Source organism: Perca fluviatilis, chromosome 14 (assembly GCF_010015445.1).
Source record: "Perca fluviatilis chromosome 14, GENO_Pfluv_1.0, whole genome shotgun sequence".
NCBI lineage: Eukaryota > Metazoa > Chordata > Actinopteri > Perciformes > Percidae > Perca > Perca fluviatilis.
In genome coordinates, this window is record NC_053125.1 from 20,661,180 (window position 1) to 20,677,701 (window position 16,522).

General features: G+C 38.2%; 1 protein-coding gene across 1 annotated transcript in view; it reads left to right on the forward strand.

The window, feature by feature from the left end:
- Positions 1-13,325, forward strand: part of LOC120572324 (astrocytic phosphoprotein PEA-15) — a 44,947-nt gene extending 31,622 nt beyond the window's left edge. The window contains exons 2-4 of the mRNA XM_039821595.1: positions 9,999-10,173; positions 10,816-10,971; positions 13,050-13,325. Of these exons, the coding sequence (XP_039677529.1) occupies positions 10,002-10,173; positions 10,816-10,971; positions 13,050-13,114 (393 nt within the window). The 5' untranslated portion in view covers positions 9,999-10,001 and the 3' untranslated portion in view covers positions 13,115-13,325. The remainder of the gene's footprint in view (positions 1-9,998; positions 10,174-10,815; positions 10,972-13,049) is intronic.
- The last annotated feature ends 3,197 nt before the right edge of the window (positions 13,326-16,522 follow it).

Sequence of the window (16,522 nt, forward strand, 5' to 3'; positions counted from 1 at the left end):
TCTTCCTTGTTTGTACAAGTAGAGGCTTTCATTACCTCCTCTAGAATTACTCACTTCAACCAACCCAAACCTCAATAGTTCTGGTCATGCATTAAAATGAATGCACTCAGGGTGGGATAATATATGTATATGTACCGAATTCACAAGCGTGCACAGAGGTGCGGACGGAGCAAACTACGTCGTCTCTGCAGTTTTGTGAGACTTTTTTAAGTCACAGCGAGTCACGGCAATGCCAATAAAACAGATGCAAGTGTGGTTACAGTTTTCAAATCTTCACACAGACACCATTAACTGCGATATATTTATGGCGCGGCGAAAGCGGTCTCGGTGCTGTTGACCTTTTATTTCCTCTAAGACAAGCAAGCGCAACAGTGGTTTCTATGTCCTGGTGACTGACTGACAGGCTGAGGGTTTAAGGCAAGGCAACTTTGTTTCTCTAGCACTTTCAGCAGCATGGCAATTTCAAAGTGCTTTGCATAAAACCTTAAAGAACAATTAAAAACGGTCATGAAAATTAAACAGGCTAAAATAGAATAATATACAAATACAACAATAAAAGTTACAGTAAGAAGGAAATTAAAAATGATTTGATTTAATAGGTTGTAGGTACGGGTTTAGGACAGGAGGTATCAGTACCGGAAAAAAATGTGGACGGTACCCAACCCTAGTAACCATGGACAGTTTAAACAAAACGTAAAAGTCTCTCACTGTGCCCACAGTGTTGATAAATCCATATAAAACGAATAAACTAGAGTATATTATTTGTGAGCAATGCTATCTCCTGCTATAATATTTGCTTTAGCCATTACTTATTGTCGGTAATGCATGCAGTCACCTCAATAAATACAACTCTGCTGCATTAGGCAGCAGTCCAATAGCAACAGAAGGATGATTGACAAACATACTGTAAAAGCTAAACAGCCACTGAGTCTCTTTCAAGATTGTTCAGAATAATTTTAGCTAAATTCCATTTTTTTGTTGTTGTTGTTGTTGAAAGATTTCTTTTTACAGTGGGTTTAATAATGAGTGAGCGTGAGCAAGTGGGTTGCAATTAATTACACGCTCAGAAATGCAAAATGATATCTGTGGATGGGTAGGAGAGACTTCTGACCTGAAAAGGTAGATTTTGGAGGCGGACATTCGCTTCGACCTGCAACTGTGAGCTCTTCTGCCTCCCACTCTCTAATCCCTCACGTCCTGCTGCGCCTGCAAGACTAACGATATATTCAGAGAGAGAGGAAGACGGTTTATTGCACACAGAGAGACATATAGATAAGAAGGAGGAAAGACGAAATCAGAGAAATATGTAACCTCAAACTGCAACATTGCCAGAATTAGAGAAAGATTTCATTAGGTATATTATATCATTTTTTTTTGTTGCATTTGTTTTACATTTTTGGAGTAAAAGCAATGCTGTTTTAGAATAGACATTTCCATACATGGTCAGCCGAACAGACTTTTGTAAAGTTGAGGTGAGTTTCATGGGAGATTTAAGTGTGGGTGGGACTCCTACACTCTGCCTCTTGGTCCATCTTTGTGAAAGAGAAAAATATACTGAGAGAGAGAAAGAGAGCACAGGAGGTTGAGAAATGTCATGGTATTTTTAATAAAAGAAGATGGAGACTAACTGCTTGTACTTGCCGAGTCAAACATGAAGATACAAGAAGTTGTGCAGGATTTATTAGCATTTTGACACTCAAAGGGGCTGTACGCAATATTCAGAACATCAATATAGCAGCAAACAAATATGCTAAGTAAAGATATAATGGAATAATGGCGTCCTGAGCAGAGAATGACTTCATATACTCCCTCTGTGTGTACAGCTTCTCTTTTCTTTGTTTTGATAGCCGGTCCGGCCACACATGTATGTTAGTCCATGTGGCTGTGAAAAAAGTAGATACTGTATTTCACATATTGGGGTACAGTCAGTGAGAAACATGTGTAGGCATCCACAGCATGCTGTTTTTTCTTTCAGTATTTCAAATACAGCCCCTTTTAAGTGTATAAAACATTGGCCTCTATACTATGTTTACTGTTAGATGCCACTTTGTCAGGTTTATGAGTTGCCCAATTGGATCTGTGGTCTCATTTTGTCATTGCTGAAACAACTAGCCAGATAATCAATGAGTTAAGCAACAGAAACCTAATCATCAACAAGTTTTATGGTTTCCATTTCTAGCTTCTCAAATGTGAGAATTTGCTTCTTTTCTCTGTTTTGTAAAATCTGTGGGAACTTGACTGTTGTTCAGACAAAATAAGCTGTTTCAAGGTTACCCATTGGATTGGAACTGCAAAGATGAATCTATTAGTTGTCAATTATTTAATTAATCGGAAACTATTTTGATAATAGATTAATCTCTGATTCCAGCTTGTTAAATGTGAACTTACTAGAGCCTATAGTGATAGATTGTAAATTCAAACAGCTGAGAGTTTGAGGAGGCGGAGAATTACACTAACAGCAACAGAGACAAAAGGGCACTACATGAGGGGATGGAGGGATGGATCAAAGAGCAAGTTAAAAAGGGAAAAAAGACCTGCCAAAAACAAACCAGACACAGACACAAGTTCTGAATATATTGTTTAGGAAACAGTACCACAGAGTCTATTTCGCTTTCCAGATCTCTGTCAGGGAGATTTTTGAGCTGCTATCCCGGTGGTTTGGTTGCCATGGTGAAATCTAAAGGCTTGTCTCCACGCTGAAATCCAAGTGTGTGTGTGTGCGTGCGTGTGCGCGTTGTGTGTGCTTTGATAAAAAGAGAGACGGAGGAGGTAGAGCTACGCAAGCATGTATATTGATCATATGACTGGCACGATGTCACATATTGTCTTTCTTACTCACTCATGTATCTGTGTATAATGTTTTCTGGCACTTTTCTGTATATTGTTACACCATGTTCATTACTGTAAAGCAAAACTGGTGTTAATAACAAATTATGGTGTTTCCGTGGGCTGTGCCGGAAACACCGGGGGGTAATTTATTTGCTGGTGTGTTGTGTGTCTTGTGATATGAAATAATAATAAACACAATCATTGTTTAGTTATCATCATTGACTGTCTTTTTATTCATATTTTAAGTTGCTTGTCACTTCGGCTTTCCACAAAGGGAATGTACAGTCTATTAAACATATGGGGGATTTATTTTGTGTTTGATTATTATTAATTATTTCTAGGCTTGAGGAGTACGGTTAACCACCATACATTATACGTTGCTTCTTCACCGCGGCAAGAAAAAATCCATGTCGTCACAGCCCTGTTTTCTTGTTGCTAATAAACTAATATTCCATGATAACTAAGTCAAGAAAAGAAAATCTCAACATATGACTTTACTCAAATTGCACACCTTGTGGGGCTTTTATTCTGAAAGGGGTGAGGAGGGTGCGAGGTAAAGTGAGGAGGGAGTATGGTCTCTGCCCCGTCGCTAGGTAACAGTCTCCAGGCCTAAAGGCAAAGCTAGGCCTGGTCTCCATGGCAACGTCATTGGTGTGGAGGGTGAATGGCGTTTTGGTGGTTGTGATATACAGTACGTATATGTACTGTACGTCTGTATGTGTCTGTGTGTCTGTGAGATGGACTCAGCAGGTTCGTTATTAGGACAATTGAAAATGGAAAGCGAATAGTGAAGGGTTGTAAAATATGAGGCATATAATGTGTTTTTTTTATATATATATATATATATATATACGGCACAAACATATGCTGCAGCAGACTATATATATATATATATATAGTTTGTGCCGTCATTCTGTGCTTGAATGCTGTTGCACATTTATGAAACCCCTTTGCAATGAGAGAAAGGATCTAACAGGAATAGAGACAAGAGTAAAGTGTAAAAAAGGAGCGGAAAAAGATCGGTATAGAGAAAACAGTGGGTCTCGTCTGGATGAATAATGGCCTGATTGCACAATGTAAAGCAGACTATAGTTGATGGGGTGGTGGGGGTTAACAGTTTAGTCACGGAGTGGAAAAAGACTGCTTGGCATCCATTCACGCCTTGAGGAGCTATGGAAGTTTATTAATGACGAAACTACAGAATAAATGCAAAAGTAATTCAAGCTTCTTTTTTTGTATTTAAAAGTTCCAAACTTTACATGCTGACATGTGCAGCCAATATGCACCATAAACTGCAATGGAAGCCCTTGACTCACGTTTTTTAAGTATTGAAAAATAAACGCGCATGCGCTTAGCTTGACTGCTTCAACTTGCTTTGCAGCTTAAAATAGAAAAAAACTTTTATTTTCCCTCAGTGTTGAGTGGCAGAAATGTGGCTAGCTAATCACCTCACATAGTGAAACAAAACAATGTATCGTTTTTGCAATTGAAGCAAAATTCAATGATGGTTAAAGACTTTGGCTTACGCCTTGCTTTGCAATTCAGCTGCAAATGTAGTAGGATAAGAGGAGCTGTGTCACCAGATTTGATTGAGTTGTAGTATTTTCCTTTACGCACTATTTTCAGCATTGCAGTTAGGAGGATTACTGGATTTGGCCAGAGAGGGAAGCTTCATCCTGTTAAACGGTGTCTACTGAATAATGTCTATGCTAAATATGAAGCTAGAGGCAGGACGTGGTTAGCTTAGCTGAGCCTAGCGACTTGGAGTCTTGGTTAGCTTTAGACATGCTGGCAGGTGGATTTCTTTACCCTTGGAAAGAGCCTCGTTAGCTATTTTCAGTTCCAGCTATTGCAAGTAAACAAATAAGTGTATTTCCTAAACTATTCATTTAAAGACTTAAACTGTAAGAGATACAATATAAATCTGTTGAAGCCTGTGTGGAAAAAAAGTTGCTAAGCTCCTCAAAAACTGCTAGAGAAAACTTACATTTCAAACTAAACATGAAGACCTCCTTTCCCTTACAGATTGCTCACAGCTTGAATTAATTGAAATTGAAATTAATTTACTGCTCGTCAAACTGTTTTGTCACTAATAAACTTCCAAATGTAACCGAACACACATAAAGCATTAATAGTATATTTATAAAGTGGAGAGTCTTTACGTACTATAGTTTTTTTCTCGTCCCAAAATCTTTCTTTGTTCTAGGTTATCTTTTATTGTTAAGACTACTTAATATATAGCTGAATTTGACTTTATTATAATTTCAATGACAACTCTTTCTCTCTCTCTCTCTCTCTCTCTCTCTCTCTCTCTCTCTCTCTCTTTCCCACATTTAAGAACATACACATACACTCACACACGCACAGGCAGCAGAGACAGAGGAACGAGCAGACAAAAGCATGTTTGTGTTCATGAGAATGCGAAGCACAGTGGGTCTCTATGTATGGAAGCAGTGTCAGGCTCGTCCCAGAGAGACTAGGGATGGGGGAGCGTTAGTTGGAGGGGATTTCACAAACTCTTTTACTTACTTAGAGTGACTACCATGTTGCACAGGAATTTAAAAATGCATATATTTTCTCAGAACTTTTTACAAAACACTGATGCATGGTAGTCTGCCTTTGCAGAAATGGATGTGTACTGAAACAGACTTTCTGTGGCCTCTCTCTATGATTACTAATACATTGGGTCCATCATAGCAGATCACGCACTTTAGGTGGTGTCATTTATTGTCATATTTTTCTGTCTTGATGATGGCAAAAACATAGATGTATTGATTTTAAATAATTTTTAGAAGAGAACAAATAAGAACCGAAGATAAAATGGCAAAGAAATCATAAATATTATATCAGGACATGGTTAATAAAAATACTTAATTAATAAAAGAAAAACATGAACAGCATTTAATTTTTTTTAATTTTTGAAGTATGCCCCTCACTGAGTTTTTAGTAGAAACATCTTTATTTGGTGGATAAGAAAGAGTTAAAAGTGGCAGTGAGAGGGAGCAATGAGGGAGATGGTGGGAGAGAGAAACACTAAATGTAGCCACTCAATCCATTGTTGTTTTTTTGTTCCCCCTTCTCCGCTAAAAGTACACAAAAGCAGCGCCAGTCCATTGTGGTGCAAAACCGAGAGCAGACAGGGCGACCTCGGTCGAAAGAGGAGGCTCAGGGACCACACACACACACACACACACACACACACACACACACACACACACACACTTACTCCTTTTTGTCTCCCTCCGTCACACACACAATTCACAAGCTCGTGATTGCGTTCAAACACACATTCACTTGAGTGCACGCAAATACATGCAAAAATGCTCGCACACACACACACAATTCAGACTCTTGTTATATTCACTGGAGTTAAGGTGCATATCGCTGCTCTCTCTTTGTGTTGATTGAGCAAGTTGCTCTTGTTAGAGAGAAGATGAATGTCACATTTAAGACAGAAATAACACCATCTCTCTTTCTCTCTCTCTCTCTCTCTCTCTCTCTCTCTCTCTCTCTCTCTCTCTCTCACCACATGCACACTAAAAGCGCTCTGTCATCATTGTGCTCTTGCCCTGAGGCTGAGATCGTGGATCAGACAAACCAAACCAAATGCCACCAATTAGCCATTAGAGAACAGACCAACAAATCATGACCTTAAAATCAGCCTCTGGGACTGCAGCATCCCATACATTATATGCTGACTTAAAGACCTGCAACTGTTTGTCAGGACAGCATGTAGACCTATTCATCTAGTCGCCAGTTATTAACTGGAAATGCACATTTTGTCAAATTGAACTGTATTTTTGAAAGAATGAGGTCATAAAACCATCATTGTTTCCATCACTCTTTACCATCATGTTTTCACGGTCTGCTGCTCAGCTAGAGAGCATCCCCTCCTATCCATATGTCCCTGTGAGCAGGCTAAAGATGATAGCATTGTTGCACAATAAGATGCTTAAGCTGCCGTTACAGTATCTAATGCTCCACAGCGAATGGGGGCCCTCTGGTGGTAGCTGCTGGTAACAGCTGCTCCATTATATAGGTCACACCACTCATCACAGAGCCTCTTTTGGGCTTTCTGCATGCTGTGTTTATCTGTGATGAGACTGAGGGGATCAGAGGCAGACAGATTTTCGTACCAGTGCCTATGATGCACTGCATTGAGCGGCAGCGTCTCGCCAGCTGCATAGATGCCAGGGATTGGGGAGGGGGGGTGACACAGAAAGAGATATGTGTTCAGTTTCACGGTTATGCTGTGGGAAGCTTGTTAGAGGAGATGGGTAGAAGGGATAGCCTGACAAGCCAGACCCACATCAAGATGTTGGGTCTGGGAACTCACCATTGGCAGGGCTCAATCCGAGGGGCGGAATAAACGGTTGTCTTTCAAATTCCCTCTGCACTCATAGCCAACCAGAGCAACGCTAGTTGATAGATTCAACTTTTGCCGTAGCCGGTCGGCAAAACTCCGAACACATCTTCCTTTTTTAAGAATGACTTCAGTGCTTAACTCCAAGTCTTCTAGAGTCGCGGCCAAAGCCGATTTGAAACACCGCTGTTCGCCAGCAGCAGCAGCCATCGTCTTTGTTTTCAAGTAGCAGTGAATTTACGCGGAACCGTCGCAACTCTGCCGTCTTTGTGTTGAGCCAGCCCACCGACTCTATACACGATGTGATTGCCCTGACCAGAATTTGGTTTTTCCAGCTAGCAAGCCAACGGAGAGTTGCTAGACTGAAGCTGGCTGCAAATTACATTTGCTGCTGCTAGGGTGCGTCTAGATTTCTAGGCTATAGAAGGGAGGCAGTCCTGCTGCGACTTGTATCGCTCCTCAAAGTTACCAAAGTGTCCCTGAGCAAGACACTGGATCCCAATCAGCTCAAATGCAGCTTTTTTTATGTGACCTTAATCATTTCCTCATAGCTAAACCCCTGCCTCGTTAAACTCACTAAGGGCTGGGGAAAATCTCACCAGGATGTTGGGATAGAAAACCTGAGGCAGCCAATTAATTGGATGCAAGGTTGAAAATGTTGGAAGCAGCACCACCAGTTGGTTTTTGGTTTACTCTAGGATTATGTCATTGGCATCCCACTATGTCTCCACCATTCATATCTTTGTAAACTGGCTTTTGAACTGTTGGCTGGACAAAACAAAGACATTTAAAGGAGTTGTGAGGGATATTTATTTCCACAATCTTTTGACTAAATTGTCCAAAAAAAATCTGCAGATGAATCAGTAATGAAAATAATGAATACATAAATAATAGCAGAATTGCTTATTCTATCAAACACGGTATAGTACAAAGTATAGTACAAATTATATCTTCAAATATCTTAAAAAGACTTTTAGATTTTTGCATTTGGAACTAGAGGGGAATGTAGAACCACTACATTTTCACGTTTTTGCTTAAAAATGGATTTATGATTATCCTTATTGCTGCCAACAAATTTCAATCTAACAGTCAATTTTGTATAATTTTATATTTTATATATCTCCTGCATAAATTATATATTCTTTTGTTTAGGTTTTTCACATTTTGCATACTACCATAATATTTGCAGTAATGCGCACAGATATTTGTGATTATCCGGATATAAAGATGCATATGAATACTTATATGAACATACCCAAGTATGTTAATAACCGAGCAATGAGCTGCAATCTGAAGCCTGTCTTTTCTTTACTTCTTCTAAACTGACGCAGCTGAACAGAGCAGACGGCCTCACAACACGTCTGAATCACTCAGTCTGTTTTTCTGTTTTTCTGTCTTTCTTTCTGTCTTTCTTTCTTTCTTTCTTTCTTTCTTTCTTTCTCACTGTGGTTCTTTTTTTGTCTGTTTGTTGCCAACTGCCTGTTTCTGAACAACTCGCATGCCAACACACACACTCCCACACGCTCGTGCACACACACAAGGACAAATACCCTATCTTTGTGAGGATAACCCAAACTCTGCAATCTTGACAACTCACATTCATTAACGCCTGATACGTAACCACTGCATGCCTATGTACTGAATCCTTAAACCACTGTTCCCATCCCAGGTCCAAATCTGAAAACAAGCCAGTGTATTGCAATGTATTTGAATATCTTGCACGCATACAGAGCTGTCTATGGTCTATTTTTGTCCAAGTAGGAGGCCTATAAGTAGGAAGCACCCATCTGATTTTATATATATATATATATATATATCTTTTTTCTCAAATTTAAAATCTATATACCTCCCTGCTTAAAATTATTTTTTTGTAAGGTAACAAAATGAACTTAACTGAGGGGTAGACTTGCCTATCCTCCAGCATACACATAATACTGGCTTCTGTGATTCTACAGCAGCACAGAAATGGTCTTCTTCAATACGTCTATAAAACTTGAGTTGATTTCATGAAAAGCAACTAATAACTAACTGTTTTACTGTACTTGCCAATACATGTAGATGGTACAACATTTAAAAGGCCAATGTTATTCTATAGTTTTCTTATTGGCAACACATCCCATGAAAAGAGGAAAGCCAACAATGCCTTAGTCCATCGCTCAATACTTTACAGTGTCTATGTTCTTTGTAAAGTCGAAACATGTCACTGAGTACAACAGTGGCTCATTGATGTGTTTGCAGTTGTTTTTGGACAACAGTGGAAGTCTATGACACAAAGGAACAAGCTATTTCAGTCAATAATTGTTCGTAGGTTTAGTTGGTTTTGGTCTTTTCGTGAGATTGGTTGACAATAAAGAAATATAGAATGTCACCGTCCTTCAATTGAAGATCAGTCCAAGTATAATAAACGAAAGCCGAATGCTGACTGAAGTCCTTCACTGAGTGCTATAGATCCCCCCTTTGGGACGGCCTTAATTTAGGCGCAAGACAGTGTTTCGTCCCGTTTTGTCCCGTCCTGTCTTTTCAGTCAATCTCCTCTTTCAGATAGAAAGAGAGAGGATTGACCTGTTTAATATAATCTATTCTCAGTGTCTGTGCTTTTCCATTCCACTCTGACAGTATGCTATTGTCATTAGCTAAGATTTCCTAACTTTCCATTCTGAAATCTGGGAAGTAGGTGGGCTGTTTCCACATTGAGGAATTTAACAAAAGTAGGATATCTTTCTTTCTCCCCTATACTGTCTGTTCTCTTTTGGCATCACTTTGTTCAGTATATCTAACTGGTTCCCTTCTCTCTGTCTCTGACCAGACCATGGCGGAGTACAGCTCTCTGCTCAGCGACCTGTCTGAAAACATCACCAACGAAGACTTGGAGCAGCTCAAGTCGGCCTGCAAGGAGGACATTCCCGAGGACCAGAGCAACAACATCACTTCCTCCAAGGAGTGGTTCAGCTACCTGGAGAAGAACGACAAGCTGGCCCAAGGTGAGAAACACAGATTGAGTTGTATAATAATCAAATCAAATAAATCAGATTATTGTATATACTGTATTTTATCTAACTGGGTGAAAATTTGTAAAGAGCAGAGTTTATCCTTTCTTATTTCCAATAAACATCAACTGTATGACATGCCTGATATACTGTAAGCCAAAGATCTTCAACAGGGGGTCATCAGAGAGGGGGCCACCAAATTATATTTAAAGTGTGAAAGCTTTTTCAAAACTGAAAATGTCTTACCATGGCTACAAACATATTAACAACAACAACAAAAAACATTAATGAGTAAGGTAGTAACTAAGGTAGCCTTCCACAGACATTACAACATGATTTATAAACTCATGCCAAGAATAATAATAATAATAATAATAATAATTATTATTATTATTATTATTATTATTATTATTATTACATAATAACTTAGTGTTCTATGCACTAAAAAAAGTATGTATGAAGGCTTTAGGCTGTCCGTCATGTTATTGGAGGCCCAGTTTAATATGCAACTTATTTCATACAATATGTAGAAGGGGGTCCTTGCTCCGTCTCTCTTTCAGCTAAGGGGTCCTTGGCTTAAAAAATGTCAAAGACCCCTGCTGTAAACTAACACTAAAAACAACACTTCTCATGCAGATAATCTGTCGTACATCGAGCACATCTTCGAGATTTCGCGGCGACCGGACCTGCTGACGAGGGTGATCGAGTACCGCACCACCGTGCTCAAGATCTCTGAGGATGACGAGATCGACACCAAGCTCACACGCATTCCCTCAGCCAAGAAATACAAAGGTAGCCCACTCTTTGAGCTTAATCTCTAGAACGTGTAGATGTAGGGTTAGCTTTATATATCAGTTTAGAGTATCAGGCTTATATTAGTTCTTTTAGACATTTCCGTATGTTTGACTTTAAAGAAGGTATTCTGATTAGCTTCCTGGCCTGCCAAATCTGTTCTTAGTAGTAGTAGGTGAGTTCTGCCCCCTAATGGCTAAACAGAAAACTGCATTAACATCCTATCCTCAGTGGTTCCCAACCTACATATGTATCAGGACCCCCACAAGTGGTAGCAAGATCATTCTGACGCGATTAACAGGATAGGAAAGCAGAAGAAATTTTTTTTTTTCTTCTGAGTTCCTGTCCAGTTACTGGATAATTAATAATAATTCATTGTACTTTTTTCACGACAACAAAAAAAAACCTTTGGTTGAACTGGTCACAATCGGTAGACATAATAAAACATAAAAACAACCTGTGACAAAGAGCTGCGAGGAAAAAACATTCTAATAAATTATAAGTCGTACCAATTAAACTTGATAACGTCATATTAAACCATTTGTTGTGAATAGTTTGTTTTAGTTAAAACAAACAAAACTTTGCAAGCAATCATCATATTTGTCATACATTTCAGATTCTACTTTTGAGGACTCTATTTGAGGGCATTTTGTGTTTACAAAGGGCTACAAACTATCATATTCATATAACTTTATTAATAATTTGCAGGCCAACTGTGTAAAAATGTAGGAAACACGCATAAACATGGTCTGGCTTAATGCCGCAATGACTGGTCAACAAAAGCATCTAATGCTGAACAGTCATTTCCTTTTCATGAATTGTTATTATGAGTCTTTGTTTTACATATATTCTGGTTTAATCATGTATTTTATATCAGTTTCCTTTGGGTGTAAATAAAGATTGAAATAAGAAATAAGAGGAAGGTCACGTTGCAATAAAAAAAAAATGTTCCCTCTTCTCTCAACCTGCTTTTTGCTGCCTTTTTCTATCTTTGTAGCTCGGTTCAGTTCACAGGGGAAATTCAGCTTACAGCCAGGTTGATTTACAACAACATAAAAACACATGCAATGGCCAAAGAAAAAACATCAATTGCTCTACTGTTAAAATGATTGAATGTCTGTTTATTTCAGTTCTATTCAGGAAGCAGGATTTTTATATCATGTGCACTAAACTAACTTTGAGATTTAGGTTTTTTACATGATTATATATTTAGTCTTATACTATGTCATATTAATATGCGTTGCTTTATTTTTATCCTGTGCTGCTGTTTTAAAGCTGCTTATGTTCTGTCATTGTGGTTTATCTTTCCAACTTTGGAGGACACTTTGTGTATCTTGCTTGAGGAATGAATAAAATGATTCATAATCCAAAGATAAAAAATGTAAAAGTATAGGAGGTATACTCGGACAGAGCAAAAGACTGAATGCATTTTCCCATGTGGTCTTTGACAAAATAACTTTTCAATAAAAAAAAAAAAAACTTTTCGTTTTCAATACAAAAAGCACTGTGGTTCAATATCCAGCTCTGCTTATAATACTGAACATGATTTTTAATGACAAAGTTGGTGTTCATGTACTATAAATAATCCAATCTTTTAATTTTTTGTCTAAAATTAATGTATTTTATTTTGAATTAGAATAATAGTAAAAAAAAATGATATAGCAACTTCCATCCATGAAATGCAACTCAAAGTGCCTTACATAAATCAGTAGCCGTTTTTGTTTTGTAGATGCATTTTTGATGAATGTCTACAGTCAGTGCTAACATCGGTGATAAATACAGGTACACTGTTGTTTCCTCGGACTGCTTCACAATAAAAGCCACCCTGTGTTTTGCCTGTTTAACATGTTTAATGTGAAGCAGCATCTGTACAAATGCTGCCTTATACAGCTCTGATACTGTGTAAGGAGACTGATATCAATGACATACAAAAAAATGGATTGCATGCATGCATCGTTTCCTGGTGCGATGTGCTCTCCTCTACTTTGGCTACATCTTTTTTTCCTCAAATTATAGATTTCTTATTATTTCTCTCTGTCTCTCTCTACTTTCTTTTTCCAACCCCTCCCCCCTAAAAGATATCATCCGCCAGCCCTCTGAAGATGAGATCATCAAGTTGGCCCCGCCTCCTAAAAAAGTGTGAGATCGCGACACACAACCCTGATCTTTGCACCTTGATTTCTTCATTCCTGGCACTCCAATCAACCGACCAACCGTTTATGACCAACCCCATCACTCCCCTACTTCACCCTACCCTCACACACACACACAAACACACACACACACACACACACAGACACACACACACACATCCTCCTTGCACTAACACAGAACCGCGCAGGCAGCCACCAACAAAGAAAAAAAAAAAAAAAAAGAAGCCCCTTTTTTCCCTAAGAAGAAAAAAAAAAAAAAAAAAAAAAAAAAAAAAAAAAAAAAAAAAAAAAAAAAAATAAAAAACAAAAAAAAAAAGGCCTCTTTCCTCCCAGGGGGAGAGAGAGAGAGAGAGAGAGAGAGAGAGAGAGAGAGAGAGAGAGAGAGAGAGAGAGAGAGAGAGAGAGAGAGAGAGAGAGAGAGAGAGAGAGAGAGAGAGAGAGAGAGAGAGAGAGAGAGAGAGACAAAGTCTACTCTCGATTCAAATGCTGAATGGGTCAGTTTAGAATGAGTGTAATCTGTAAACACTGTTCAATCTGTTATGCTGTGCTTACTGTATGCAACCATCTGTCTGAGTGTGTGCATGCCAGTGAAGGTTGTTATTGTTAAGACAAAGACTACATCCAGCCATGACGAGTTTAAAACTACAAACCCTGCGTTCAAAACGTAACAACAAAGTGAAATGGCAAAGTTTCAATTTTTCAGACGTTCTAAAAATGTAACCATAGAAACAATTAAGCTGGGAATGCGTTGTATGTACAGTACAATGATACTTAACTATGACTGTGACTATGAACGTAGTTCAGCAGTTGCTTAATTGTTTTTAAAATTGAATTAGAAATTGCAAAACAGCCAAAAACATTTTAAATGCATAGTTTACATTATCCAAAAGTATTTTACAAACAAAACTGCAGCAAAAGTTAACACTTCTTAAAAAAGAAATTTAAAACGTCTAAATCTCACATAATATGACTCTGGTTTGTTTCTGCGAGGATGCTTGTTTGAATGTGTAGCTGCATTAATAGTTCAGGTGTGTTTTGAAATGTGAAAGGGATAGTTCAACAGACACGTATATTCACTGTTCTGCTGAGACTTGGGTGAGAAGAAAGATACCACATTCATGTCTGTCTTTTAAATATGAAGCTACAGCTTAGCTTATCTTATTTTAGCATAAAGACCGGAAACAGCTAGCCTTGTTTTTACACTTGGGTTAATATAGGGATTAAATTAATGAGATATATTTTGTTAATTAGTTTTTAGAGGTGCTGGTTGGCAGATTTTGTTTCCTTTGGACATAGCCGGCCATACATTTCTCGTCTTTGTGCTAAGCTAATCTGCTCAGCTAACCGCTTCATATTAAAAGGAAAGGATTTTCCAAAATGTCAGACTATTCCTTTAAAGTCTGTATAGTTCATTAAAAAATAACTACAGTCACCAAGTTACCATCTTTTGCCATGAGGTCGCTGTATTTGAAATTAAACTGTAAGTCAAACTGAAAGGCCAGGACAGTCAATGTTCCTCAGCTGGAGGTTCTGTATGCATTCCCTTTACTCTTACACAGATAATGATATCATATTTCAAGAGCAAAAGAAAAAAAAACTAATATTTTAGAAGAATATATTTAAAGTTGATTTTCATAGGAAAGCCAATATTTGCCTTTAGCTTATAATCATAGCAAGATATATTTAGAGAACATTTAGATGGGAAAGGTAAAGCAATTATTTCTAAACTATGGATATTCCCTCTCCATAGGTTCTCTTTTCATCAAGGGGACTAGATAGCATGAAAGTCTGTTGTATGAGCTGGCTAGAGATGTAAATATACAAATAATATATTAGAAGAAAATATAGCAGAAATAATATATTGACCTGCAGTGTGTGTTCCATAGAGGACACTCAAATTTCCACTGTATGTTCAATTTCACCATGTCTGGTTTTTGAAACTAAAGACCCTGGTTTTATGTAATCTGAAATTGAGGGGAAAAACACTTAAGCACTTAAAGTATATCAATTTGGACTACATTAGAAAAGTATATTTTGAGAGATCATATTGGGTATTATATTGCGTGGAAATGTTGTGTTGTGTGACACACAAAGAGACAAACACTAAACTTTCTTACACCCCTTTCTTGCCATTTCATTTGTTGCACAGAAAGTAACTGACCAGCTTGTGATTTTTCTCTGTATGAGGGGTTAAACTATGGCCTCTGGAAATAAAAGTGCAGATCAAAGTGAAAGAAAAGGTCAGAAAGACGATGTGGCATGTGATAATAAAACATGTCATTTTAACAAACTGTACATAAAGTAGATTGTGACGAAGGATCTCTAATGAACACAACGGCTCATAACCCACTGACTGTGCCATTACCGCCATTCACCAACATAGCTAGCAAGACTGTTGAAACTAAACTATAATAACTGCTATTTTGAACACTGTGTCTCTTTCCCCCCCCCCCACATTAAAGCCTTAGCGGACTTTGTGTTTACCCCGAAATCTTTAAAAACTGTGAGTGATTGTGTGTGTTTGTGTGTAAAAGCGGTGACAGACGCCAGCACACACATCAAGTTAATCAAAACGGCGCTCACTTTTAAACAGCTTTTATTCTGAAATTTGCTAAGGACTAGTCTGTGGGTCTATTTCTGCCCCCATCTTCGTTGTTATCAAAGCTGTAGGATCCAAAAAATGAACCAACAACATAAAAATCTATCTCCCAGCCCTGCTCCACTCCAGACCCCAGTGCCAACGACCAAGACTTTTATTTTGATCACTGTTTCTGTGATCTGTTTTTTTTTTCTCTCTCTCTTTTTTATTGCTCGCTGTATATTGTAGTGTTGGACTGATTTGTATCCTATGCATTTACGTCTGTAGGAGAACTTTGCACTGTAACATATCCTCCTAACAAATCACTTAATCTAAAGAACTGAACTCTTCAATTGAGACAAGTCAGGGTGTTTGACTAGATCTTGATATTCTTGTGTTGAATCTGCATGACGGACGTGCTGAGTGGCACTTGATAAGAAGAAAGTGTGCCGTTTGGGGAAAGAAAATATATGCTTGTTACCCAATGTTCACTGTTTAGAACTAGGAAATAAACTTGTTAGACAGACTATAAATCAAAGCAAACACTCAATAGTCTTTTAATGCCTGCAATTGTGTGGCGACGTTTACGAACCGTCAACATGTTTCTTTGCATAAGACATCCAGTTAATCTAGGCCAGATCAAGCTTTTTAATTGTACTGTTAAAGGAATAGTCCACCCTTAAATACCTGAACACTGTTCTTTATGCTATATGGGCCCATTTTGCAGTTCAGACTGAAATATCTCAACAACTTTTGGATTGATTGCCATGACATTTGGTACACACATTTATGGTCGCCAGAGAGTAAATCCTGATGACTT